Raw genomic sequence first — 26,535 nt, forward strand, 5'->3', positions numbered from 1 at the left:
GATTTTGCTGAGTCTGAACTGTTGAGGATTTCTGTTGGAGCAGCAGCAAAACCAAGAAGTCTGGTGGTCTGTAACCTAATGAAATCATCCTTCCAAGCCTTCCAGGGCTATTTGGAAGGCAGCTGAGATAAGCTGTAAGTGGCACAAGCCAAGGCACTGCATTATAGTGCTTTAAGACAGAGCTTGTTGAAATCTGCTGTTTGGTTGAATGCTTTGTGACATTTGGTATTTGTATGTGGGCAATGCTTGCCAGCCTTATCTTCCCAAAGAAACATGTGGAAAGTCTTTTTCATCTTTGCTGCCTAACTTGATGCCAGATTTTCCTATGACAATTATCTAACTGTCCAGCATCTTTCTGGTCAGAAAACAGCAAAGAAATAGACTTAGAAGTGGAAATGGGATACATTAACCTGGAAGAAAGTATTGCAATCTGACACAGTTTTCAGCTTGTGGCAGGATTCCAGTATGACACTGGCATGGAAATCCAGTAACCTTATTAAGATTATTATAGGATTCATCTCCTGCCCTTTAATGGTCTCTGATCTACAGTCTGCTTCATGACAATGTGGTACTTGGCTGTTTCAACTGTCTGCCTTCAGGTGGGCCTCCAGAGTTGTGTTTTGTTTTTAGTTGCTTCCTAAATTCATAGCCTCTTGATTACTCTTCCACTAATACCTCAGCAATATTCCTCCTTCTCTCAGGCAGAGGGTGCTCAGTAGGGGAGACCCAAGTACTGGGAATTGCTCTCATGAGGAGCAAGCATCAGTTATATAACACATTGCATATGTCTTGTAGCAAGCACTTGATCCTAGCCTTTACCATGCCAAACAAGCACATATCTGAAATCTCACTCATATATGAGAAAGCCCAGGAAACGCTTACCAGTGAAGCTTTTAATTTACTCATCTCTGAGAAGGAGTTAAAAGTGTTAAGTAATGTAGAGGGAAGTTTTGAATTCCTGTTGCAGTATCATAGTAAACAAGAATGCTAGTCACTTTGCTTTAGCCTAAAAGAATGACTAAATTGTAAAACTTAGTTTACAAGGACACATATAAAAGCAGATAGTGGATTTAAGCTGCACTTCCCTGAAAAAAATATAACTAAATCAAAATTTTCTGTAGAGGTGAAAGAAATCTGTTCTGATTCTTTTGCCATAACAAATACTTCATGCACTCCACTGGGATTTGGTCTTAAACTCCTACAACAGGAAAACAAAGTATTGAACAGCCTGTGGACAGACACTAAAGCAGACTGCAGTTCTTAAAGTTTCAGACTTGTTCCCAAGGTTCATCTCTGCTGTGAGAAGGAGGAGGATGAGAGAAGAAGAGAAGTGTATTATGAAAGAAAGGAAAGCTCATATACTAGTTCAGCTAAGCAGGGCCTAGGTGAGCCATGGACTTATCTATCCTTGTCATATTCTGCCTCCCTTAAAGGTATTTTTTGCTTGTTGCTGCTTTATGACCTAGGAAGATGAAATAGGATAGATATGATTAAGAGGGGCATTTAAAAAAAGCTAACTTCTACACTAAAAACAGTGATTTTTTAAATTATTTTTGGGGGTGTAGGATTATAGCAGCATTGTCAGTAAGGTTTCTCTGATATGAGATGGAATTTATGGACCAAACATGAAAGAAAGATCATACTCCACACAGGCAGAGAAATTAGACTCCAAACTTTCCAGGCAACTGAGCTTCTGTTTTTCTCACCAAGTGCCCTGATACTTCTGAGGGCATATAATGGAATCATACCCCTCTTTTTTTTTATGTAAACACTAATTTGTGATTGAATCTGGGATGGGATCCAGTAGTTTATTAGTTTATGAAGGCCATCATGCAGGAGTGACAATAGAAACTAAGAAGAAACAGAACTGAGAGGTGATGACTGAACATGGTGTTATTTTTTTTCACCCAAAATAAAAATACTTTAAACAATAATCTGCAATGAAGAAGGATGGTGCATATTATTCTCAAAATCCCTGTCTATAAAGTGCAATGCAATCTTGCTAAAACAGTCTTTACCTAAAGTAGTGTATTTCACTTTAAAAGCAGTCATGGAATTATGCACTGAAAGAATTTACTTTGGGATGTGGAATTTTAGGTGGCTCAAAGTCATGATGTGAATTCACATTATTTTTAACTGGAGATGAGCACTTTGCCTACCATTGTGTTATGAAATTATTGCCTTTAATTCTTCAACAGCAAATTAAACAAATCAACAATCTCTCTGAAGATGTATTTAGAAAACAGTCTTTTATCAGAGTGCCACAGTTCACATTCTGCAGTCATTATTCCAGACTCATGCCAGTCTAAGTAAGCCTAGATTTTGAAATGAGATGGAGAGGATTTCTAAATAGGAAAATCAGAAAACCTCTTTCTTCAGAGGGGATTTATTGGGGTGGGGGCAGGGGGGGGGGGTTGGGGGGGGTGAGGGGGGTTGCTCTTTTTCTTTTTTCTTTTTTTTTTTGGGGGGGGGGAGTTCCTGTTTAGCAGGGAAAGTGAAGCAAAATCTGTTGGGTGGAAACAAAATGTAGCCATTCTTGGGGTAAGTGATTGATTTCTAGTGAAGACAATGGCAGAGAACGAGGAATCAAATTATTAAAGAATATATACAAGTTTTGTTTTCTTGTTATTTGAGACTAGATTGTTATACAGTTTCCTCTCTGCCTGAAAATCCATCTATGCCATCAACGAAATTGTGTTTCTTTCAAAAGAGAAGGATCGGGCTATAGTAGAATGGTATATAACTAGTATTAAGGAATCCTTTAAAACGACAGAGAGAAAGATTATTGTTGAAGAGTTTGTGTACAGCCACACCTGCACTGAAATCAGAGATGTAAGTATGTCAGAGAAAAAAAATAAATCCAGTTTTCAGTCATATCACAGAATTTTTTTAATACTGTTCAAAAAGTACCTGACTCTACATAAACACCAACTATAACATGATGTAGACAATTGAGAAACAAGCAAATGTCTTTTTCAGTGCTAAAATAAATTACATTTGTACAGGTAGAAAGTAAAATGAAAGCTGATAAAAATGTTAAATTTTATGAAAAATCATTTTCAGTTCACATCAAAATAATAATTTTACATTCTCTATTTTTTTAATAGTATAAGCAGCAACAACATAAAAAAGAACAAACGCCCACAGAATGTTTGAAACCAGTTGTTCATAAGTTATTAGCAAATTAAAAAAAATAATTACAAGCACTTGTAGCCCACACAAATCTTTTAGAATTGGCACCGTCTCTCTAAAACATCTATATTCTATATAGATTTCTAATTACATATACCACCAGCAGCTGCCATATAATCCTATTAGTACATGTAATATACATAGTATATTTGTTCCCATTTGGCAGATAGGAGTGACTAATGATTATTATTTGTTTGCACTGTTGTTACTCAGATAAGATAAAACCACCCATTTACACCATCGGTATTCATTACCCAGGTTATTCTTTTACTTACCTTTATGCTTTACTGGTCTGTATCTTTTTGCCTTTTTGCAGTATAAAATTGTAAGTGGCAATTGCAGAGATGTGAACAGAGGGTATAATAACAAATCATAGCAAAAAAAAAAAAAAAAAGAGGTGAATTCAGATAATTGAACTGAAGTCTTAATACATGCAGTGCACACTGAAGTGGATAGAAGTTGAATGTTTTCTTGTTCATGAAGTGTATTGACTTCCCTTTATGCCATTCATGAAACTGCCAGAAAACTGTGACCTGTTTTTTATTTTTGGACATATTCATTCACATTCCTTAACACAGTATGATCTTTCCCATTGGGATACCTGCTAGAATAACAATGACAGAGAAGAATGGTGGGAAGGTACTACTCACCAGGACTAGCAAGGTGCTTTAAGAATGAATCTAATAAAATACATGTGCTGTTTGATTCAAAAGAATGTGGGCAGAACATCCTGTCATTACTCTGCTGGAGCAAATAGCCAAGATCTAGACTTGGTTGGCCACTATAAAACTTAGATTTTCTTTACACAAATATTGATTGGTATTGATTCCATTTACCTCAACAAGTTAAGAGGCAATGTCAGTAAAGAACTTCAGCACTTAAATTTATGCAGTGTAATACCTATTTTTGTATAATATTTGGCTCTAGTGTGGAGGCCAGAACCCTTTGTTAAATGTCTAAACTTACTGTGAAGTGTCTGAGGAGAGTCAGTTGCCCAGGAAAGCAATGCAACAAGAGAAGATATGTCTGAGATTAGTCAGTTTGAGCCAGTATGGGAATGCAATACATAGAAAATGCTGATTTTCAACTGGGACCCATTTCTCCACATGGCTAGAATTTTTGTTTCCAAGATGAGTGAACTTTGTAAAAGATGGATGGAGAAAAATGAAATTAGCCTCTTTTATTTCTTTAGTATCAGAGAAGTGGAAACCCCAGGTTTAATTTCTTCACCTATCCAAGAAGACTCAGACTCTGCCTGTCCATGGAGTGGTCTGAGAACTCCAGGTAGAAGATGAAATTCTTACAGACACAGAGGTAAGGAAGGGCATGTCCTCCCATCCTGACATTAAAACACTTTTCAGAAAAGAATTTAAAGGCTTTTTGAGCCAATAAATAGCACAGAAAAAAATGTTATGTCTACTTTGTAATTAAACTGCTCACCTGGTTCCTGCTCCCAAAATTCTTTTATATGAAATGGTCAGATGGTCACATACCATTCTTAATTACATCAAAGGTATGTCCTGTCAGGGTGCAGAACAGCTGTTTCTTTTCCACTCTGGACTTCTTGAATTTGTTTCTGTCTTGTGAAGTTACCTTAGTGAGATGAACATGGGGTACCTCAACATCGAGTCATTAGAGCACTTCCTGGCTAGGAGGAAGACTTCAATCCCCTCTGTCAACAGAAATGCCTAAATTTTAATCTTTTGCCTTCTGCCTGACTGTTCCAAACTCAAGGCTGTTGTAAAAACAGCCACGTAACTCGACCCATAGTCTTAAAAACAAGAGGAAGATTTCTACTCCATTATGTAAGCAACTCCTGTTGCTTTATGTGCTGTGCACTCTGTGTGCTCACTCATAGGATATATAGGGATTTAATCTAGGAACTACTGCTTTCTGGATTCCTGATGAGTTTTAACATGAGTTAGAGGCAAAGATCTATAAATGTGACAGGACAAGGGGTAAAGGTTTTAAAGGCTTTAGACCAGATATAAGGAAGAATTTTTTTTACAATGAGTGTAGTGAGACACTGGAACCGGTTGGCCAGAAGGCTGGTAGATGCCCCATGCCTGGAAATATTCCAGGCCTGGGTTGGGTGGGGCTCTGAGCAACCTGATTGAATTGAAGTTGTCTCTGCTCACTGCAGGAGGGTTGGACTAGATGACCTTTAAAGGTTCAACTCAAAGCATCTCATGATTCTATGATTCAATGTGTCAAGATCAGGGTAGTTGTGAGAGTATGTGGGCGTACAATATTAGGTAATTGAGTAAGGTGGCAGTGGCATAATGATTTTTAAATATTGGGTTTAGGTGTAGGCATTAAATTCTTCTGAAATCTTAACTTTAGGCACCAAAATCCTTTTTTAGGTCATCTCTGTCACTGGTCTGTCACAATAAAAAGTCATGGTCATGTTCTTAATGCTCAGCATAGTATTTTGATATTCCTAAGGACATTTTTGTATGCTGTCATGTTTTTCTTCTTATCTCATAAATGATATATTAAGCAGAATAGCAAAGTTTCACACTTTCCTCTACAGAATTTACACCCAAAGGTATGCTGTTTTCAGTCTAGCCTTGATCTCTCTAAAGAAAATATCCCCAGGTGAACTCTACTATCTTCCAGAGTCTTCTCATTCACTCCCTTTGGAGATCTTATTCTCCCAGTTTTGATCACATAAGTTTTCCTTTTGGAAAGGAAACTAAATAAACATTCAAGAAAGCTATCAGGTTGGTTTTGTTTGTTTGTTTTTTGGGTTTTGTTTTGGTTTTTGTTTTATTATTTGAATTTCTTAACAGTTATTTTTTTTTACCTAGCATTTCACTTTAAATTCACTTCTGTAGCTGGAAATCAATGGAAGAAGCCAGCACCTTGTGGTCAACCAGGCTCTCAAGAAACATCAGCAAGTACATTGTGGATCATGGTCTGAAAATCTGTGGTCTAAAGTATTTGTATGAGTCTAGGCACCAAATGTTCAGATAAAAGTACAAGGAAGCACATTTCCAAAGGCATGCAATTATTCTCCAGAGCCAATTAAAAATACAGTTCTTCAATATTGCTAATACTTTTTCCCAACTGGCCTGCCGGAGTGATTCACCTTATTTCAAAAACACAGATTCCAGAAGTGGTTATGCCTTCTCTCTTCAAGGTTGGCCTCAAAGCACAAGTGATTTTCCAAGGTCCTTGTAGCCAAGAATGACAATAATTTTTACTCCTTTATTTCCCTTTCTGGCAGCAGCACTAAATTGGAGGGCAAATTCAAGCCATTCAATCGGTACTTGCACATTCTTTATTTAAATTGGAAAGCGTTCATGATTGCAACATTTACTTTTATGTCTGAAAAACTCTTCTGTTCTATCTTACTGTCTTAAACAGAGGCTAGCATAGAAACAGCATAACAAAATCATAATGTCTATCATTCCTAATTTTCTTTTTTTTCTTGTATCAAACCCATGGGCTTCTTTCCAGTCTTGCAAATCTCCCACTGGGCTCCTTTGAATTACTGCTACAGTAATTACATCATTGTTATCTTCCCTGCAAAAAAACTTTCCTCCTTTTGTTGAAATTCAGACATATCATACAAAGTGACACTGGTACATTCCTGCCTGTGTAAATAGAATGGATTCTACCTTCTTTAAATGACATTAAAGCTGACCTATCCTCAGTTAAAGATAGACTGACAACAGGGAGGTACAATCACAGGCTCCATCCTTCTTTCATTATGCAATTAAATTTTCCAGCTAACGGATATACAAATGATGCATGAGCCCTCCCAACGAATGAGTAAAATTGTTTAAAATTTGTGTAGCATTAAGATTTCATCCTCTTAAAACATATGTTCAGGTGTCTGATCGAGAGCTTTGTCTGTGTATGTGTACACATATGGACACACACATACATACATCACCTTGGTAATACATATGAAAGCTCTGTGCAATAGCTATGGCCAGGATTGTGCAGAATTGCAACTTGGGAGCAAAAGACGTATATTTATACTGAGTCATGGTGTAACAGTTTCTATTTCTCACTCCTTTTTACTAAAATTATTTTTAAGAAAAGTTTTCTATGTTTATTTGTATAATCTTTAATTCCACTGTTGATTATTTCACAGTGCAAGCAAAGTCCACAGATTTTAGCAGGAACACGTTAATATTGAGTGTCCACCAACATAAGGAAAGACTATAGAAATGGGAACCTAAAAGGCTAGGGAAAAATCAAGGTGAACAATATTCTAGTAAGGACATTGGTCAACAGCTTGAAGTATAAGAGACAGATAGTACTAGACTCCCCTTGAAAATCACATTAACTATCTCAGTACACTCTGTATATATCAAAACAAAATCACACTGATGGGGAACATATGTTATTATATAAGCCTTCCATGAACAACAGTTAAGTGGTCTAGACTCCCTAAATGAAAATGCTTTTCTTACAGACTGATCAGACATGCCCTTCCCTTAAATGTGGGTTGTAACCTCTGCAAGAAGATGCTTTCTCCTAAGGATGGGCAGCAAGGGAATGATGAGACATGATAGTACTGTGAACTAGGAGGGCAAAACCAAGCTCTGGTCTGGAAACTGTACAGCTGCACAGAACGGAGTCTGCACTAATCAGTCGTGCGAGAAGGCAAGAACTACAAATAGGCATAGCTAGTAAACGACTGTACCTGGTGAAACAAACATGCCCACCGACTGCTGTCAGATGATGCTGCCTTGTGCAGGATGTACAGAGTCACTAGACTATCTCTGTGAGGTGCTAGCCTGGATTCAGTCATCTTTTTTTTTAATTTATTTTTAATGTTTATTGTTGTTGAGCAGTAAATTGGTATGCAGCACATGATGGTGAAACTATGCTCCCAAAGGAATAGAGAATGGTCTTTACTAAATTATGTGAATGTGCTTTCATCTTTTGTTTCTTTGCTTGATCAACAACTTGTTATTTTGGACTTGGGGGAGAAAAACTGGATATGAATTTTGCTTACAAAATAACTTGCTATCTTCAAAGGAACAAGATATAAAGGTTTTGAAAATTAAATGTAGCAGCCTTATTTCAAGGCTCCCTTCCATGAAGCTGTCTTCTATATAAGGCTACATCAACTCAACATTGAATTGAAGTGCATCACCACTTCATACTATTCTTAAATAAAATAAAATAAACCAAAACAAATCCATAAAAGTTTGGCACCTGAGGACAGCTATGTCATGAAGGAGAGAGCCAATACAGTGTGCGTTTAGGGCCTGACTTACAAGTTCTATGTAACTATACCTATCAAAAATTATTTAACTTCTATTCAAACTTTAAAACTCTTCCCTGCCTGTATTTAAAAAGTGCTGTGACAGTATGAAGTGCACTAAACTGTACTACTTTGATATAGAAAAAAAAATATGAGGAATTCCCTTGCTTCTTCTGTGAGTTGCTAAGAAACAAAGACTCTGTTGGTTCATATCTCATGAGTTCTTCTCTGTTTAACCTTTACTCTGTATTGCTTTGAAAGTTGGTTTGTGTTTTTTGTTGTTGTTTTTGTTAGTTTTGTTTCTTTTTTTTCACAGTTCATAGCTGCAAGTCATCAGCAGCTAAATAAAGTTAAAATTGTTGCTTATTAAAGAGTAGTTAAATCACCTCTAAGCAGATTTTGACACAGGTTTTTTTTCCCCCTATATATGAAGTACAATTATGACAACCATTCCACTGACAGAATTCATTATAATACAGATTGTTCTCCTAGAATTCTGCTATTCAAAGTATGGCAAAAATCCTTAGAGTGTTTACCTGTTCCTTACAAGCAAAGACTATAGGAGTCCAGATGAATATTTTAACTGGCAATGTTAGCATAAGAATGTCCATAAAAATGTGTTAATTTCAGTGGGGAGTGTAGCTATAATATAGCTTGGTAGTGCTGCTAGAAAGAGAATATTCACCTCAACAACTTGCCCTGATAAGGGAATTACAAAACAGTACTCCAGAAAATATTTTTTGCTACTTCATTATTAGTTGGCAACATGGTGAAATAGTCAGGAAATCTTCCTTGGGTTTTGTTGCTGTGAAGATGAATCCAATGTTAACAAATTGTATTTTCAATACTGATAGAAGAGAATTTCATAAACAAATGTGTAGGTTGAGAAGTCACTTGTAAAGCCCTCCATGTTGCAGTCACTCACTGCAAAGTCTCAGCTTAATGTTAACCATGTGTAACGTATCACGGACACAATATGCTTCAGCAAAACGTTTGGTAGTCACTGAAGATGTATTACTGCTATTCAAGATCTTCATAGAAAAAAAGAAAAAAAGAAAGAAAGCTTAACAGGTTGGTCCCAGATATGAGTCTGTTAGAAAATGTACATTCAATGCTTAGTCTTCCATTCTTAATAAAAGATCAAGGTTCACTTCTGGGTAAGGAATCAGAGTAAACAAACAAACCATTGTACAGTTGTTTACAATCTTGTTTCCACCCCTGCCCCAGACACTGTACACACAGTTCGTTGTAATACTAAAGCAAAGCACTTGGTATGTAACTGATTTAACAGACTCCGTATAAGCCCTCAAAAATAGATTCAGTGTTTCTGAAAAGCCCATGTTTTTTTAAGGCCACGATAATCTGCCAAGAGTCATTTTGTCTTTAAAACAATGTTAATCTGATGTTTCCACGTCTCAAATAATTCCTCTTCTTCCTCTCTGTTTCTCACAAGATGACCCGATGTCTCTCGCTCTATCTGCGTGAACACTGGAGATCTTGAAGGCTTGCCTGTCCCCTCACTACTTGCTTGTAGTCGTTGAAATCCAATGTTGTCTTGAACTACATTCACAGCGAAGAAGAACTTTGAGTATAATCTCTGATGAGGAGTGTGTCGTACTTTGGGGAGGATGGGATACAGAGAGCGGATTCAGAAACTGGAGAGCTGGGAGATGCGCTTCCAGAATCAATAGAGTCTCTAAAAGGAGAAGGAGGAGTTAAAGCTACCAACTCCTCCAGGTCTTGCTTGGCAGATGGGGTCTCTGAAGTGCCTTCTTTGATGCTGCCATTTGAAGGTTTCCTAGCTGACTGTGAAGCGCCATTGACTTCAATGGCAGGAAGCGGTTGGATCTCTGCAAGCGTGGTCATTGTTGTAGGGAGCTGGATTTCCCGTGGAATCAGGTATGAAGAGCAGAGAGGAGTGGTTGCAATTGTCCCTGGAGTGGTTGTTGAAAGCATCATATTGTTCAGCTCACTGATATTGGCTGTAAAGCGAGTAACCACACTACTGATCTGCTCCATGAGGGATCCTTGAGAGGAGCTACTTCGCTGAGGAGGCTCTGACTGGAAGGTAGGGGCATCATCCTCTGTTCGGCTAACAGAGGCAGTTCTGTGGCTCAGGGTGCTGATAGGCGAGGGAGTCTGTGGTCGATACTGAGCTGGGTATTGCTCTTCTGCTTCTGAAACGTCGTAAAGTGTTTTGGCACTGGCCTCGGGAAATGTAGCACTGCTACTATGTCGGCTACTATCTGTGCTTTTAGAGAAAGGCTTGATCACTGCAGTTTGGTTGGGGTTCTCTTTTTTGTTGATGTGAACTGACAGCCTCTGCCAAAGGTGTGCTCCTCTGCTGCTTTTCTCATTCTGGGCCCAGGAAACTGATTTCCCATTGGAGCTGTAAATAGAAGCAAGAAAAGATGATAACTTGCATCAAAGTTACAAATGTAATCACTATACCTATGCCATGAGTATGTGTTATCTCAGAGCTTATATTCATCATGAAGCTGACTGTAATTTCATATAAGTCTGAATCTGTCAATCACAATGTGTCTACATCTGTCATTAATACCTATATGCTCAGGGAAAACATCAGAGTGTGCCAACTCATTTCACAGGCCATTTGTGCATCCAGTCATGACCTACTCCGTGGTAGTTCATAGCAATTATCCCTATGTTCCTGCTTGGGACATAGGCATTCCTTGGAAAAGGACTCAACTTGGTGACTTTGCTTCTGCTAGACTGGTGTCAGAAAAGGTGGCTGTGAGACTGAGGGATGTGTGGAGCACAGAGGAAGAAACAGATGTTTGAAGGGAAGAGGTGAGAGACGTGGACTGGCTGGCTTGCAGGGGGCAGGTATGCAGGCTGGCGTGGGAGCATTCAGTGGTAAGGAGCTCAGTGTAATGTGCTGACTGTGGATTCCTGGTATGGGGCACAGTGTACAGATTAAGAGATGGAGAAACACAGTCTTTTATGACTGGGGAAAAAAAATCTGTTTATATCCCCGAACTTGGAAGTACTGGAGCAATACTCAGAAAAAGGCTATACTGGTCATACATGGAGAGATGCTTCTGATGGATCATCTCTCCTTCATCAAAGTAGTTGGTAAATTAAACGAATAGCTTAAAGAAATTATTTTTTTAAATTGCAAGTCAGCTCAAAGAATGAAAGTATATTCCTAGAGGAAAGACATAATAGGCAACCTATACAAGCACCTCCTCCTGGTGACCTGATTTTGGAGACAGCAATAAGCAATTTTCTTCGTTTTCCTGCAAAATGAGTCTTCTCAGGGTAATTTTTCTTCCCATTCCATCATATCCTGCTTATTTTTCTCCTCTTGCTACCTAAGAAAAGCCATCTGAAGCACTTAGAAACACACAGTATGAAACCAAACCTTTCCTTTTACTCCTTCCTTAGGCTGATAAACAGGTATTTGTGCACACATTAACATATGATTCCTAGGATTAAGAAAGATGATTAGAAATATTTCTTAGCTGAAGCAGACAATGACTCTGAGATGATGTAAACAGGAAAAAATGTAGTCATCACATACAAATAAGTGCAATTTTATATATAAATGTAACAATTCACTCTGTTTTCCAAAATATTTGCTACAGTTATTAAAGATTTTTGGAAAGACAGCTACATTGGATACCCTGGCAGAGTATCACAAATTTGTTGTCTGTTTGTTTGCTTTTTTGAGCCTAAAATAGATACACTCACACGTTAGCCTGCAGTGCAACACTTTGCAAGACACACAGTTTACTAAACACAGATGACTTTATACCAGCCTTCATGTGGAGACTTGCCACATGCTATCAGTTTAATAGCTCTTCAGTCATCTGAAAACAAAAAAAAGTTGTGCTGAAAGTAAATAAAACCTTCTCGTAGGTTCACATCTATGATTACATTACATGGAATTATGATGGCTCATGTAACACAACATTATGCCAACAGCACTCCCCTTCAAAAGCAGCATGACAGAATCCAAGCACTCCCCTTCAAAAGCAGCATGACAGAATCCAATAAACAAACACAACATAAACCAGTGGGGGGTTTTAAGAGAAGCTAGACTGGGAGATGATCTGTATGAGTATAAAAGGGCTTGCTCCTTTGCAGCAGTGATCACCGGGATGTTATCTGGATGTTGGAAGTTAACTATTATGTACCTATGCCTAGAATGGCAGGTAAAACATATGGCAGCTGATAACTTGCTATTCACACAATCCCTTCCTTTTGCTATATCTCAGTCAGAGCAAGAAGGAAAAGTGAAATGTAGCCTGTAGCACAGGTTGCTTTGACTCTTTGCTTCCCTGAGAACATGTTTCTGAGCTGAACGGGAGCTGGCATGAATGTCTTCCAGCTGTGGAGCAACCGTTACCAGCTCCCATCTGTCTCAGTTTGGATTTGTGTCAGTCTTGGTTGATGAAGTAATTTTCTGCCTTTGCACTGTGTCCAAGTGTAATCAAGCTGTATGTGTGGCTTTCATGCAGATCTAGGGCTCTAAAGGATACCCAGTGGCTGTTTGATGTAAATTTTGTACAAAAGCCTGAAAGACTTGACAATTATGCACTGGAAATTCCTTGATATAAAAAAATGATTAGGAAGCAAGCAGCAATTATCAGTAAGTAATGAACCCTATATTTAAAATTCTAGCAGTCTGCCCACCAGTCTTTTTGTCTCAGAATTGTATTGTCCACTTTATCATGCTGCACCTACACGCTACAAAGTCAACACTGGACTGAGGTGTGCAATAATTTTTCACTTCTGTGAAAGGAACACCACTTATTTTCTCATGTTGGTATGAATCTAGGTTATGGCTAAATTGCAGTGATAGTACTTTAATATCCTGCTCCAACAGCATGTTGCTATTCTGTCAAGTTAACTGGACATCACTGCAATGCATACAATTTAGTAATAGGGAACTAGATAGATCAGAGACATAGACTCTGATGTCTACTAATGGAATTGTTTACATTTATTATGTCCAGCCTTTCCATGACCTTTTTAGGATGGCAAACTTTACATGAGTGACATTCTAGAATTTCCTTGCAAACTAACTTTGACTTGCTCAGATAAGAACAGAAGAACTACACATTTGAGCTCCCAAAGAAATTCAACTGCTAAGTTTGGCTTACACACATTTCTATTGCACTCTGCTCTTCTGCTGGCACTGGGCAGAGCAGAGTACAGGTCATATCTGCAGAAGAGCAAACTCCAATCAGTGATGTAAATTCCAAACTAGAATGTTAGTAAAATACTTTCTTTCTGGTAAAACAAAGCCTTTTGCATTGCACATATTTTAAATTTCTTTCACTGAAGGTTAATTAGGTTCAGCTTCATGTACAAGAGGAATTTCCTCAGAAACAGTCATACTAATTATTTTTCCAGTCTCTTTACTAAAAGTTGCTTTGATTTCAATTGCTAGGCTTTTTTTCCAGTCTGCTAGACCTACCATGATACAACACGTACAAGAATTGAAATTGGTATAAATGAGAGAGCTTTTGAAGTGTGATATGCAAATACTTCCTCTACAGTTGTCCACTTGCTGACAGAATAACAATTAGTGTTCTCATTATTTACCTGAAGTTGCTAAAATTAATTCTGATGATGAGTGTCTAGGGGCTAATATTGAGACAGTCACTGAAAGTATATGTAACTTGAAAATAAGTAAATTATTCTCTTGTTAATATCTTTAAATGAAATAGGAAAAATCAATAGAGATTAATTCAAAAATATAAGGAATTTTTGTTCTCCATCATGTACCAATATCAGTATGTGATTCTGGATTAGAAATTATACAGTTGAAACCAGATGCTGGACAATAACTTGATAGAGACCTGCTAGATCTGCTTGAAATCTGTCTTCACATGAATATAGTTAGTGATTCAAAATTCTTTAATTTGTAAGTCTATACATGAAAGTTCCTATTTCAGAACACTGTTCCTAGACTTATTGAGCTAAAATTGTTAGCAAACTTATGCTTACATGTTTCACAGGCCAAAGTAGAGCGCTGCATTCAAACTTGAAGCAACATCTTGTTTTTTTAAGAAGCTTATGTAGTTAAGTTATTGCTCCAACACTGTTTATACCAAGCCTGATCCATAAGGAGGTCTTCTCCTTTCTTTAAGAAAGATGTCCTTTTGTCTTATCCATAGAAGCAGCTGGCAGTGCTAAGCAGGATAAACTTCCATGCTTAGTCCATAGAACTTTCTGCTGAGGAGAACCCTTCTTATTCAAAGTAAATAGTAATAAGCTGTAGTTTTTTTAGAAGCCTTTGATGAAACCTTATAAAATATTCAATTGTATACTTATTCTGCTTGAAAAGGACTGGTTTGATAACTGTACATGTAATTAAAAACTGACTCTTCATAAGGGGTGATCTGCATGTGTGCCTGTGATGCGTCCAAGCATGGCACTTCTATTTTGTTTCTCTAGTCTTGTCACTGGTGTCAGTCTCAGATCAACGTACATTCTGCTTGCAGTGACTTGAGTTCTTCATCCTTGGGAGAATTCAAGATCCTCACAATGTGCTAAAATCACTGAATTAAAGTGGTGAACTCCAGTATACCTGAGTGAAAACGTCATAGTTTCTTCTGGAACTGGAGGACAATGTGGATGACTGGCTGAAACTGGATGAAGAACTTTAAGAGGTCTAAACTAGTTCAGTTCTACCACTGTAATGGTTTGTGTTGTTACTAATTGACTAATTTTAAAGATCTTTTAAGAAAACCTCTGTGTGTCTATACATTTGTTTCTCTGGGTGAAAGCCAATCTTGCCACATACAAATAACCTCCTAGTGATACATATTACTCAAATAGTTTTGCCTAAATTATTCCCATGTTGCTTGCTCTTTGGGGATAAATAACAATGAAACACAAAAGAGGGATGATACAGGCCAAAAATGTATTTTGTCCTGAGCTCTAGAAGTAAACAACTTATTTTGCAATTACTTTGCAAACAGAGTTGTTTTCTGTTATCAACAGCAAGGGCATTTATTTATATCACTCCATGAACTGTAATCTGTTGATACCTCCTTTACTCATGAAATCACAGCTGACATTAATATAAATGACTTTAACCTACAAAGATGAAAGAAATTACAAAGCAGGAGAGAGCTGATCGACAGAAACTTTGTCTGTGACCTCCCAGCCACCAGCCAGCACTGTTTCAGCAGCATGCCTGGTTACAACGGGAAATGAAATGTCTGGTATCTAAATGAAACATTTCTAGAATGCTTATTATCATGATCCAAAGTGCAAAATGGTTTTGATGCCAGATGTAACTTCTTTATTACTGTGACCTCATTGCAATTGTTAATTGAGGCAGCTAGTGCTGGTTTTCACTTCTTGTCTGAAAATGCCACCTCAAGCATCTCTGAGCACATCACTGCTACACTGGAGTATCCTATTCACAGGATGGAGAAGACAATAACACCTCTTGAACTGCAGGTTCTGCTTCCTCCTACACAAAGCCTCAAGATGTTTTCAACATTACATAGTCAGCATGTTTTTTTCTTTTTTGTCTTTCATAATTTGGTAAAAGCATGAAATGGAAACTGGGAAAATCAGGAACTATTCGCTTACCTGACCCTGAAAGAAGGAGCACAAGCAATATGCAAGAAAAAAAATGAAATAAAATAAAATACTTAACTCTCCCAACTGTATCTCCAGACTCAAGGTTTGATTGCAAAGTGCATACAATTGAAGGAATTTCAGGTGTTCTGACATGCCTGATAAATAGTTACAGAGTTATTTATGCAACTGGGACTTAGCAAATTACTCATGCGAATTATTAAGTAGTTTCTTATTCGTTGCATTTAATCAAATCATAAATGCAATTATATGCAAAAAATGAAAAAAAAGAAAAAAAGAAAAAAGTGATGCCTACTCTGTGAAAGCCTCATAAAACATCCCACTCTATAATTTATTTTATCAGATATATATGAATGATGCTCACAGGTGATGCAGAATGTAGTCAATTCTCTTAATCAGAAATAGCTTTACAAACCGTCAACTACTACACCTACTACTACTGGTTTTATGTCATTTTTCATCTTGAAAAATCCCAAGTCATTTTGTAAGACTAACGTGGAGAGATAGTCAGGCCCTGATGTGAAAAATATCCACACTAGGGTGGAAATGTAAAAATAATGCTGCACAAGGGATTTGAGAATATGAGCTGATCAATACTGCCCAGGATGAAATTGCACAACATTTTTGAGACTGAAAGTAAGTAGGATTTGTTCAGTATCATGGGACCTCTTCATCCTGTGGGGTGATGAGATTTTTTCATTATTCTCAAAAGGTCAGATCCCTGCATCTGTCTTTTCCATCTGCACTTCGTTCCAGTGAATTCTAGCACTGGTTTTATACTGAGACAGGATAATGGCATCTACTTTCCTTTCTGCAACGTCTACATTCTCTCTGAGAATTTCCCAGGCTATTCTACAGCAACTCTACTTGGCTTACAAAAATTGACAAGGACTACTGGCCAGGACACTGAGCCTGGAGACGACAAAACACAGCCATCAAATGCAATTGCACTCTCTGTTAAGCAGCAGGTATTCTTAACTGTTTGAGCAGGTCTTGCAGCTGACAGTCTTGCTGTGGAACTATTAGACTGACAGAGTTTCCAGTCTTTTTGACTGTTAGGGCATCCTCTTTAACAGGAACCTTTTTCTCCTCTCTACTACTTGACTCGGATCGATTACAGTCTGGAATGCAAACAGATTCTTCACTGTGAAAATATAAAATATAAAGAAGGTTTTTCAAGTGTGTATATATATATATATATATATATATGGCCAGTCAAAACAGAGCTGAATACTGTACAACAAAATGTAGTTGATACAGTTGTTTGACATTTACACGTACTTTCCTTCTCTTCAAAATTCTTTTATATGGTGACTCCAGATAGCTTATGAATGAAGAATAAATATCACTGAGGGCAATGCAATGTAGGACAAAAATAAACCCAGACAGCACACAGACAAGAAACAGAACCCCAGCTGACAAAGAATGACAGGGGTGTATACATTTTGTACGACACTCAGTGATGAATGTTCCTGATATTATTTAAACAGCAGAAGTCCCCTGGGTGTATGCTTCATGGCATCATAGTTGATAGTCTTATGTACATGAGCAAATGTTGTTGCACCTAAAGGGAACATAACTGTGCAAGTGTTACACCGAACACCCTCCTGCAGTGATAAAATCTACCAGTGATGTAGCAGTTGGGAAAAGTAAAGGTATAATTTGGTTGTACTGTGCTCTGATGTTACGTTTATAGACAGCTTATAGAGGTTGATAAGAAATGAGCAGGTCTCTTAATAAATGGTAAACACAATGCTTCTAATGTAGTAAAATGTAACACAATGCTGCATGCTTATTAAGAGTGCTGTTTTGTGAAAGATTTATAACCATCTGTGACACATGTGGCTTAGTCATTTATTAATCAAGATGTCTGTAGAAATATATTTTAGATCCTATGGGAGTGTTTAACATTTGGAAATTTGACTGGACTCAAAACGAGATGAATAGCTGATATCTCCACAGCATTAAATGATTTGGAATATTTCAATACAAAAATATCAAAATGGCCATATTGAAACAGATCATCCCATTAACACTGAAAAAATGTAGTATTTGATACTCAGTAAAATGGTAACATTGGCATATAATGTCATACACTATATAATGGCCAAAACAAAGTAGAAAATAATATTAAAATTAAATTAAACAAAGAAAATCACAAAAAAAGAAGAAAAAGGGGAAACAAAAGAAAAGATGCTCTGAACTCTATTTGAAATTAATTGGAAGCCTTTCCTTAAAATTGCTGTAAAACTCAGCACTTTCACACAAGATATTTTGATTGAGAAGGACCAACATTTTCATGTTGAAAATGTTCTCATCCATCACTTTTCCTCTGCTGCTTTGATCAGATTTAATGTAACCCCTAATATGTGGCGAGACCACCATTCTGGAAAAGTTCTGGAGCTGATTACTCCAAGTCTGAAGGCTGTCTCTCTCTTTAGCTGCTCCAGTGGCCTACTGAGCAAGATACAAGATTTCTCCTCCCCAAAGCACCATATTATGACAACATGACACAGGACACGTGGTTTGGATCACTTGAATGAACATGGTGCAGGGGTTTTTTTTGGTGGTCAGATGGAACACAGAAATCAGCAGTGGCCACGTGTTTTGTTTTTTCTCTTTTTCTTCTCCAAACATACTGCATGGGATGCACAGGAATTACAGACAGAGGATCTGGCCTGGCATAGTCCCAGGGCTGCTCCTCTTGTTCACAGACACAGTACACTGCACTAAGGCCACTTGCTGTTTGCTTACCTGGTCATTGTAGCTCTCCCACCATTCCCCATACTCCCTTTTGGGGTGAAACACTCTATTTCCGACTTGTGCGGGGCCAGTCGCCTGCCTTTGTACCTAATAAATCACGACAACAACAGGAGCAAACAGAAAGAAGTGATTGTGTGCTCAGCTTTCTGTGACAGCTGCTGTGCCATGCACATGAATGCTACTGGGGCAGTGGTGGGGTATAGTGCAAAGCAGCCCTGAGAGTGGTGGAATAACTGCAGAAAATCCCCAGCTCTGGGCTAAAGTAAAGAGGGCTATTTAAGATGTTAACCTTTTGTCTTTAATATTTTTCAGAGTTAGACCAAAATGGCTAAATAATTTAAAAGAAACAACACTTACAGTAAGGATCAGTGTGAAATCAGCTGGTGGCCACATTTTCAATGCTACAATCTTTTCCTCTGATCCTCCTTCTCTGTAATACTTGTTTCTCTGCTTGTCAAAGCAAACACCAGTGTAGTTGATTAGTTAGATAAAATTTGGGTAGGCTTACAGTTTGTGTGGTGAGTGGGCCTTCCTCTCTCCACAAGCAAAAAAAAGAAGAGTAGATGACTTGCTGGGAGTTAGACAGGAAATCAGATGATATCAGCCCCAGTCCTAGGACCCACCACAGTATTATGTTTCAAATTCCACCCCTTGCACTGGGATGGAATACTCATTTGAATAAATGATTTAATGCTTGAAGATCAAATGAATCCTGGGATAGTATACTAGGATAAGAACTGGTCATTGTTTACTCTCTGAGCATTGGGATGTAAGCATTGAAAAGATCACATACTGACTCTATTACCACTGTGAATTTCACCCTAATTCTATAAATTCTTGTGTTAGGTTTTGAAACACCTGTTTGAATGCTCTAATAAAACTGGGGCAAAATGCCTGCAAGATGTCTTATCAAAGAGTTTGTGATACCCCATTCCCACATGCTATGACCTGCATTGTGTTTAGCACATTTCTGTGGGGAGGATTGTACATTTTAACACTGCTAACATTGCAGAATAAATGAGTTATTTATTGCTTGTCCATTAGCTTGATCTAGATACCAAAAGTTATCTTGAAGAGAACAAGCCTGCAAAAGAAAATCTGAGTACACACAAAGTGAAGCTAAACTTTGGATGCAGTTGTAGTAGATCCCCAGAGGCAGACTATATTGCATAAGTAATTGAGGGAGAAGCTTAGTGGATCTGAGTGAATTGAAGACAGTAAAATGAGGTGTGCTCAGTGCAGAAAAGTCTTTTCATTATCAAATTACAACCTTATTGAAAAGGAGGAACAGGAATTTTGTGGACTGGATGCCAAGGTTTTAAGGCAATCCGAAGTGCAGTATATGCAGTGCTCCCAGATAGGCATGAAGCTTGTGCAGGACACATACATATTAAATGGAAGTTGATTCCCAGAGCAGAAGAAAAAGTGCAAGGGCTTAGAAAGCAGACAAATTCACTGCAAACACAAAGGAAGTCAAACTGGATTATATAAATTCAATCAGGATAGCCAAGGAGAAAGGGCAAAGAGAAAAGACTGTAGAAGCTTCACAGGAAAGAAAAGGAAATATAGTTCAGCTGAAGGTGCGAGACATCAAAGCAAGTTTAGGAAGAGCAGGAAGGAAAAACAGTTACATTTAGACCAAATAACCAAAAGGGAGGCTCTGAGTACAACAAGACAGAAGGAGAAAAAGTCAAGACTAAGAGCAGAAATTTGGAACCTCTCAATGCTCATAATATGCTGGATACTAAAAAGTAACCAACAGAAGGAAATGAGGTAAGTGTCCTTGGTAACTCTGTCCTGAAGAGCCCCTGATTAAGATGCATTTGGCCCACATAAAGAAACTCCTCAAACTGCCCATTAAAATTTCATTGCCATCAAAGTCAGTGGAGAGACTACTATGAAACTTCCAACTTTTTCCATCCACTCAAGAGCAAATGACACCATCAGAAGCAGTATATTGCCACAGAATGCCTCAAAGCCTTGAACTGTTCCCCCACCATTGTTTAAGTGCTAAATAACTATTTAATTATCCAAACAGTGACCAAACTCTAGTCCTAGTGTAGAAAGTACATTCAATTAGTGTGTAGAAGGTACAAAGTTCGTTGGGTGACCATTCGGGAAAGGCATGCCGGAGATTCTGTGTAAAATGTGTTTTCAGAATTCAGAGCAGATAAAGGATGTGATATTGCCTCAGAATGTCTTGCATTAGAAAAATGTCACCTTCCTGGCCATTAAAAAAGAAATTAAAAAAAATATGCTTTAAAAGATTTAATCTGAGGAGAGAAAAAATCTCTCAAACATTTCTTTACAGTAGTTAAAAAAAATGTTAATATAAAAATTGATTTAGTACTACAGCTGGTATGTGAAGGAGGTATAAAACACTACATGTGAGCAGTATTTGAAAGAAGAAGAGAGGAGAGGAGGGGAGAGGAGAGGAGAGGAGAGGAGAGGAGAGGAGAGGAGAGGAGAGGAGAGGAGAGGAGAGGAGAGGAGAGGAGAGGAGAGGAGAGGAGAGGAGAGGAGAGGAGAGGAGAGGAGAGGAGAGGAGAGGAGAGGAGAGGAGAGGAGAGGAGAGGAGAGGAGAGGAGAGGAGAGGAGAGGAGAGGAGAGGAGAGGAGAGGAGAGGAGAGGAGAGGAGAGGAGAGGAGAGGAGGGGAGAGGAGGGGAGAGGAGGGGAGAGGAGGGGAGAGGAGGGGAGGGGGAGAGGAGGGGAGGGGAGAGGAGAGGAGGGGAGAGGAGAGGAGAGGAGAGGAGAGGAGAGGAGAGGAGAGGAGAGGAGAGGAGAGGAGAGGAGAGGAGAGGAGAGGAGAGGAGAGGAGAGGAGAGGAGAGGAGGAGAGGAGAGGAGAGGAGAGGAGAGGAGAGGAGAGGAGAGGAGAGGAGAGGAGAGGAGAGGAGAGGAGAGGAGAGGAGAGGAGAGGAGAGGAGAGGAGAGGAGAGGAGAGGAGAGGAGAGGAGAGGAGAGGAGAGGAGAGGGTATTCAAAAAGCTTTACAGTGTATTGATGAAGTACTTTTTGCTTTCAATTATTTTTACAGAGCCTTTTCAATGCACTTATGCCTGGAACTTGGATAAATTGATGAATGTTACAAAACTATCCAACTCTCCAGACTCAGTTATATATTTTAATTGCCAGATAACTGGTAGCAAAATGGAAAATCACTGCAAAATGTAATGCTGTAATTGAAAGTACAGCAAATTAAAAAGGATGGTGCTTATATATTTTAACAGACTTCTGCCTTGAATTTCAGCTACAGTTGTTAAAAAAAATCTGTTATCAAATGACAAACTAAGTTAGCTGCAATTCAGGCTCTTCTAGCAGTCCACACCAACTTTCAGTATTCAAGTACAAATACCATTCCATACACTTCAAATGGGTATTTCCATGGTGGCAGACTGACTTATATATTTTTTTTTTTCTGGTGGTTCACTAGAAAGACTGCTGTGGTGGTTTGAAACCGTCTTTTTAATTTTTCCTTGCAAAGTTTAAAACAGAGAAAGTGAAAGAATGTAAATAAGTCACTATTGGGTGTAAGAAAGCAAAATAACGATTGTTCTAAACACTTCCATTGGATAGATAGAAATGTTTAAGAACTATTACCCAAAACAAAGTAGGCATTCTGCACATTCTGCGTTCGGCAGTGGGGGCAGTTGCTGGGCTGTCTGGCTGCTGTTTCTTCTTCTCTTCTGGCTGAAGATAACACACTGACCTTGGCAGCTAAGTTAACAACTTTCTGCTTAACTAACTCTGCTTCTCTGTCCAGGGGGGTCTGGGGGGGAAGCTCCTGGGAGAGGAGAGGCCCCTTTGGGAGGGTCCCCTTGGGGGGAAGCAAAGGGAGATCGGTTGTGCTTTTTCTGTTGATTGTATATATTTGTGAATGTTGTGAATTTTGTATATTTGTACATATTCATTGCATTTCATTGTAGATTTTAGACTCTGCTTGTAAATACAGCTTTTCATTTGCTTCCAGACTGAGCTAGCCTGGTTATTGTTGGTGGGGGGGGAATTTCAGCTCACACCGACACACTTTTTATTTTTGGCGCCCAACGTGGGGCTCGATTGCTTGTTTGATTTATTTCTGCTCAGATTAGGAAGCAAAATGAAGCTGTTTTGGATTTTGAGTAATTTTATTTCATCTATTATCGGTGTGATTGTTTACAGATGGGCTGTTTCCTGCATGATAGACAAGATTGTGAGATATGTGGCATATAAGTCATTTCTTTGGGTTAAGAACAAGTTACTGAATGTTGGTGAATTCTGTTGTGGTCTTATTGGGCTAAGAAGCTATGGTAACTCAACTATGGATCTGCTAGCAGACACATATGAGTTTGTTACTCCTCTTACAACTACAGAGGGTCTTTGTAACCAGTGGTACCCTAGATATCTTGTACTAGCCTTAATCTTAATTTTGTTGCTTCTTGGAATAATCATATGGCTACTGATAGCACTGTATCAAGAAAGACATAAGGCTACTTGCTCTTCCAACTCTGCTGTGAATGTGAAAACCAAGCCAGTAAATTTGGTTGCCACTATCACCAGAAAGCGCAAAGGAGCTGCAGGAGGAGATGCAGATGCTGCAGGAGATGGTGCAGATGGAGATGAGGGTCCTTCTACTCAGGGTCCCTCTGTTAAGAAAGATCCTTCTGATGAGGAAGAGAGGGTTAGCCTTAAAACTCTGGTAGACCTCTTGAGACCCCACATGGATGATGGAGATGTAGGTCAGGATGTAGACCCTAGTAGATTAGCAACTGCTGGTAGTGCCTCTGAACTCAAAGAAATTCAACGGAGGATTAAAATAGGATTATGGGGACAGCGACCTCAGGATGATGATGATGATGATGATGATGAGGATGACATACAGTCAGCTAATGCACCCAGACAGGAAATTAGACATGTGAGGAAGGATTACATCAGAGGAGATAATGAGCCAGTCCTGTCTTGGCTAGCCAGGTGTTTTGATATGGGAGCCCCAGCATTGGTGGTAGGTGACAAGTCGGCCTCTCAGTTGGGGATGCTCTCAAAGGATACAGGCATAGACAGGCACCTAGGCAAGTGCATTGGTAAAGTTTCTCTGTGGGCACGCCTCCTACTGGCAGTCTCGCTGAGGTACCCCAGCAGAGATGATTTACCATGGAACCCTAAGCCTTGGACCACAATAGCTGAGGGAATCAAGCGTCTGAGAGAGTTTGCTGTGAGAGAAGTAATGTATGGAGATCATAAGACTCTGAATCCTGATGAAATTCCTGTTGGAACAGGCCTTGCCAAAAAGCTCATTAAGCTTGCTCCTCCTAATTATGCTACTATTCTGGCAAGCAGGATTGTGGCAAGAAATTATGGTGGAGCACCTCCTACTGTTGGCCATTTCACTGACCAAATGAGGCAGTTGGAGGATAGTCTTGCACGTACTTCTTTGGTTTCAGCCATTGAAACTCTGTCTGGAAAGATGGAGAATTGCATGAAAGAGCTGAAGGAGGAACTTAAAACCTCCATATCCAACTTGATGAAGGGGGATGATTCTAATTCCTCTTCCTCCAGATGGATACAAGTTTCAGCTGTTAGAAACAGACGTGCTCCAAGAAGGCCATTCCAGAATAGGTCAAACCAAAACAGACAGCAGAGGCAATCACGTGGCAGTATCTGGATAACTCTGCGTGATCAGTTTGGTGAGAACATGAACAGATGGGATGGTCAACCAACTTCTGATCTTTTCAAGAGGTTACGGGAGCTGCAGAGGGGCAGATCCCGAGGTAGCAATACCAGGAGGGTAGCTGTCGCTTCCTCAGTTTCCCAGAACAACTCTGATAGCTCCAACAGTGATCCTAATTCTGGTGCTGGACATTGTGCCAGCTGTACATGTGGAGGTAATCCCCACCATTAGGGGTGCCCTGCCTTCCGCCAGGGGGAGGTAAGGGATAATGGAGATAACAGAATCTATTGGGATGTGTACATCCAGTGGCCTGGCACTTCAAAATTTCAGAAGTACAGGGCCTTGGTTGACACAGGAGCTCAGTGCACCATAATACCATCAAATTATCAAGGGGGAGAATCTATAACTATTCAGGGAGTCACTGGTGGATCTCAAGAGTTGTTTAAGATAGAGGTTGATATAAGTTTAACTGGGAAGCAGTGGAAGAAACATACTATTGTAACAGGTCCTAATGCACCTTGTATTTTGGGAATTGACTTTCTGAGAGAAGGGCGTTTTAAAGACCCTAAGGGTTACAAATGGGCTTTTGGAATAGCAACTGTAGAAATTGATGGAGGAAAATTGAAGTTGTCCATTAGACCTGAGCTTTCAGATGAATCTGCAGTTGTGGGACAACATGAGATAGAGGATGTAAAGCTGCCGGTTGCTTCTCAAACTGTGCATCACAGACAATACAGAACCAACCGTGACTCTTTGGTGCCCATTCAAAACTTGATTCGTCAGTTGGAGAGTCAGAAGGTCATCAGCAAAACTCATTCACCTTTCAACAGTCCAATCTGGCCTGTGAGAAAGCAGAATGGAGAGTGGCGTCTGACAGTTGATTTCCGTGCCTTGAATGAAGTAACTCCACCCATGAGTGCAGCTGTGCCAGACATGATGGAACTCCAATATGAGCTGGAATCCAAGCAGGCCAAATGGTATGCTACCATAGACATTGCTAATGCTTTCTTCTCTATTCCCATAGCAGAGGAATGCAGGCCTCAGTTTGCTTTCACCTGGAGAGGCATTCAGTACACATTCAATCGTTTGCCCCAGGGGTGGATTCACAGTTCAACCATCTGCCATGCAGTGATCCATGATGCTTTGGAGAAAGGTGGAGCTCCAGAACACATTCAGTTCATCGATGACATCATCGTCTGGGGTGAGACTGCTGAAGAAGTCTTCGAGAAAGGTAACAAAATCCTTGACATTCTCTTGCAAGCTGGTTTCGCTATCAAGCGAGACAAGGTGAAAGGACCTGCCAGAGAAATCCAGTTTCTGGGAGTGCGGTGGCAAGATGGTCGCCGTCACATCCCAATGGATGTGATAAACAGAGTCTCCACCATGGCAAATCCCATCAACAAGAAAGAAACTCTGCGTTTCTTAGGCATAGTGGGATTTCGGAGATTGCACATTCCTGGATACAGTCAGATTGTGAAACCTCTCTATGATGTGACTCGAAAGAGAAACAGTTTCCAATGGGGTCCTGAGCAACAAGCAGCCTTTGACCAGATCAAGCGAGAGGTAGTCCAAGCGATGGGTCTGGGACCTGTCCGAACTGGTCCGGACATTAAGAATATTCTGTACACGGCCGCGAGTGACAATGGTCCAACCTGGTGCTTATGGCAAAAAGCTCCAGGGGAGACACGAGGACGTCCTCTTGGTTTCTGGGGTCGTGGCTACAAAGGCTCAGAGGCAAACTACACTCCAACAGAGAAAGAGATTTTAGCTGCTTATGAAGGAGTGAAAGCTGCTTCTGAAGTGATCGGAACTGAGTCACAACTTCTTCTAGCTCCTAGATTGCCAGTTCTGAATTGGATGTTCAAAGGCAAAGGTTCTTCACCACATCATGCAACAGATGCTACCTGGTCTAAGTGGATGGCTCTGATAACACAGAGAGCTCGAATGGGAAATCTCGAAAGGCCTGGTTTGGTGGAGGTGATCACAAACTGGCCAGAAGGCACAAGCTGTGCTAAACCTCCAGAGGAGAGAGTAACTCGTGCAGAGGAAGCTCCTCCTTACAGTGATCTGTCTGATGATGAAAAGAGATATGCTTTGTTCACAGACGGTTCCTGTCGTCT

At 39.4% G+C, this 26,535-nt stretch overlaps 1 protein-coding gene across 2 annotated transcripts in view; it reads right to left on the reverse strand.

Annotated features, from left to right (window-relative positions):
- Positions 1–9,985: 9,985 nt before the first annotated feature.
- Positions 9,986–26,535, reverse strand: part of GRM5 (glutamate metabotropic receptor 5) — a 271,646-nt gene continuing 255,096 nt past the window's right edge. The window contains exons 8-9 of one of the 2 annotated variants that reach the window (XM_054399133.1): positions 18,761–18,856; positions 9,986–10,808 (exon numbers count right to left, since the gene is read on the reverse strand). In XM_054399133.1, the coding sequence (XP_054255108.1) occupies positions 9,986–10,808; positions 18,761–18,856 (919 nt within the window). The remainder of the gene's footprint in view (positions 10,809–18,760; positions 18,857–26,535) is intronic. The other variant, XM_054399141.1, reaches the window with a different exon arrangement.

Source organism: Indicator indicator, chromosome 1 (genome assembly GCF_027791375.1).
Source record: "Indicator indicator isolate 239-I01 chromosome 1, UM_Iind_1.1, whole genome shotgun sequence".
Lineage (NCBI taxonomy): Eukaryota > Metazoa > Chordata > Aves > Piciformes > Indicatoridae > Indicator > Indicator indicator.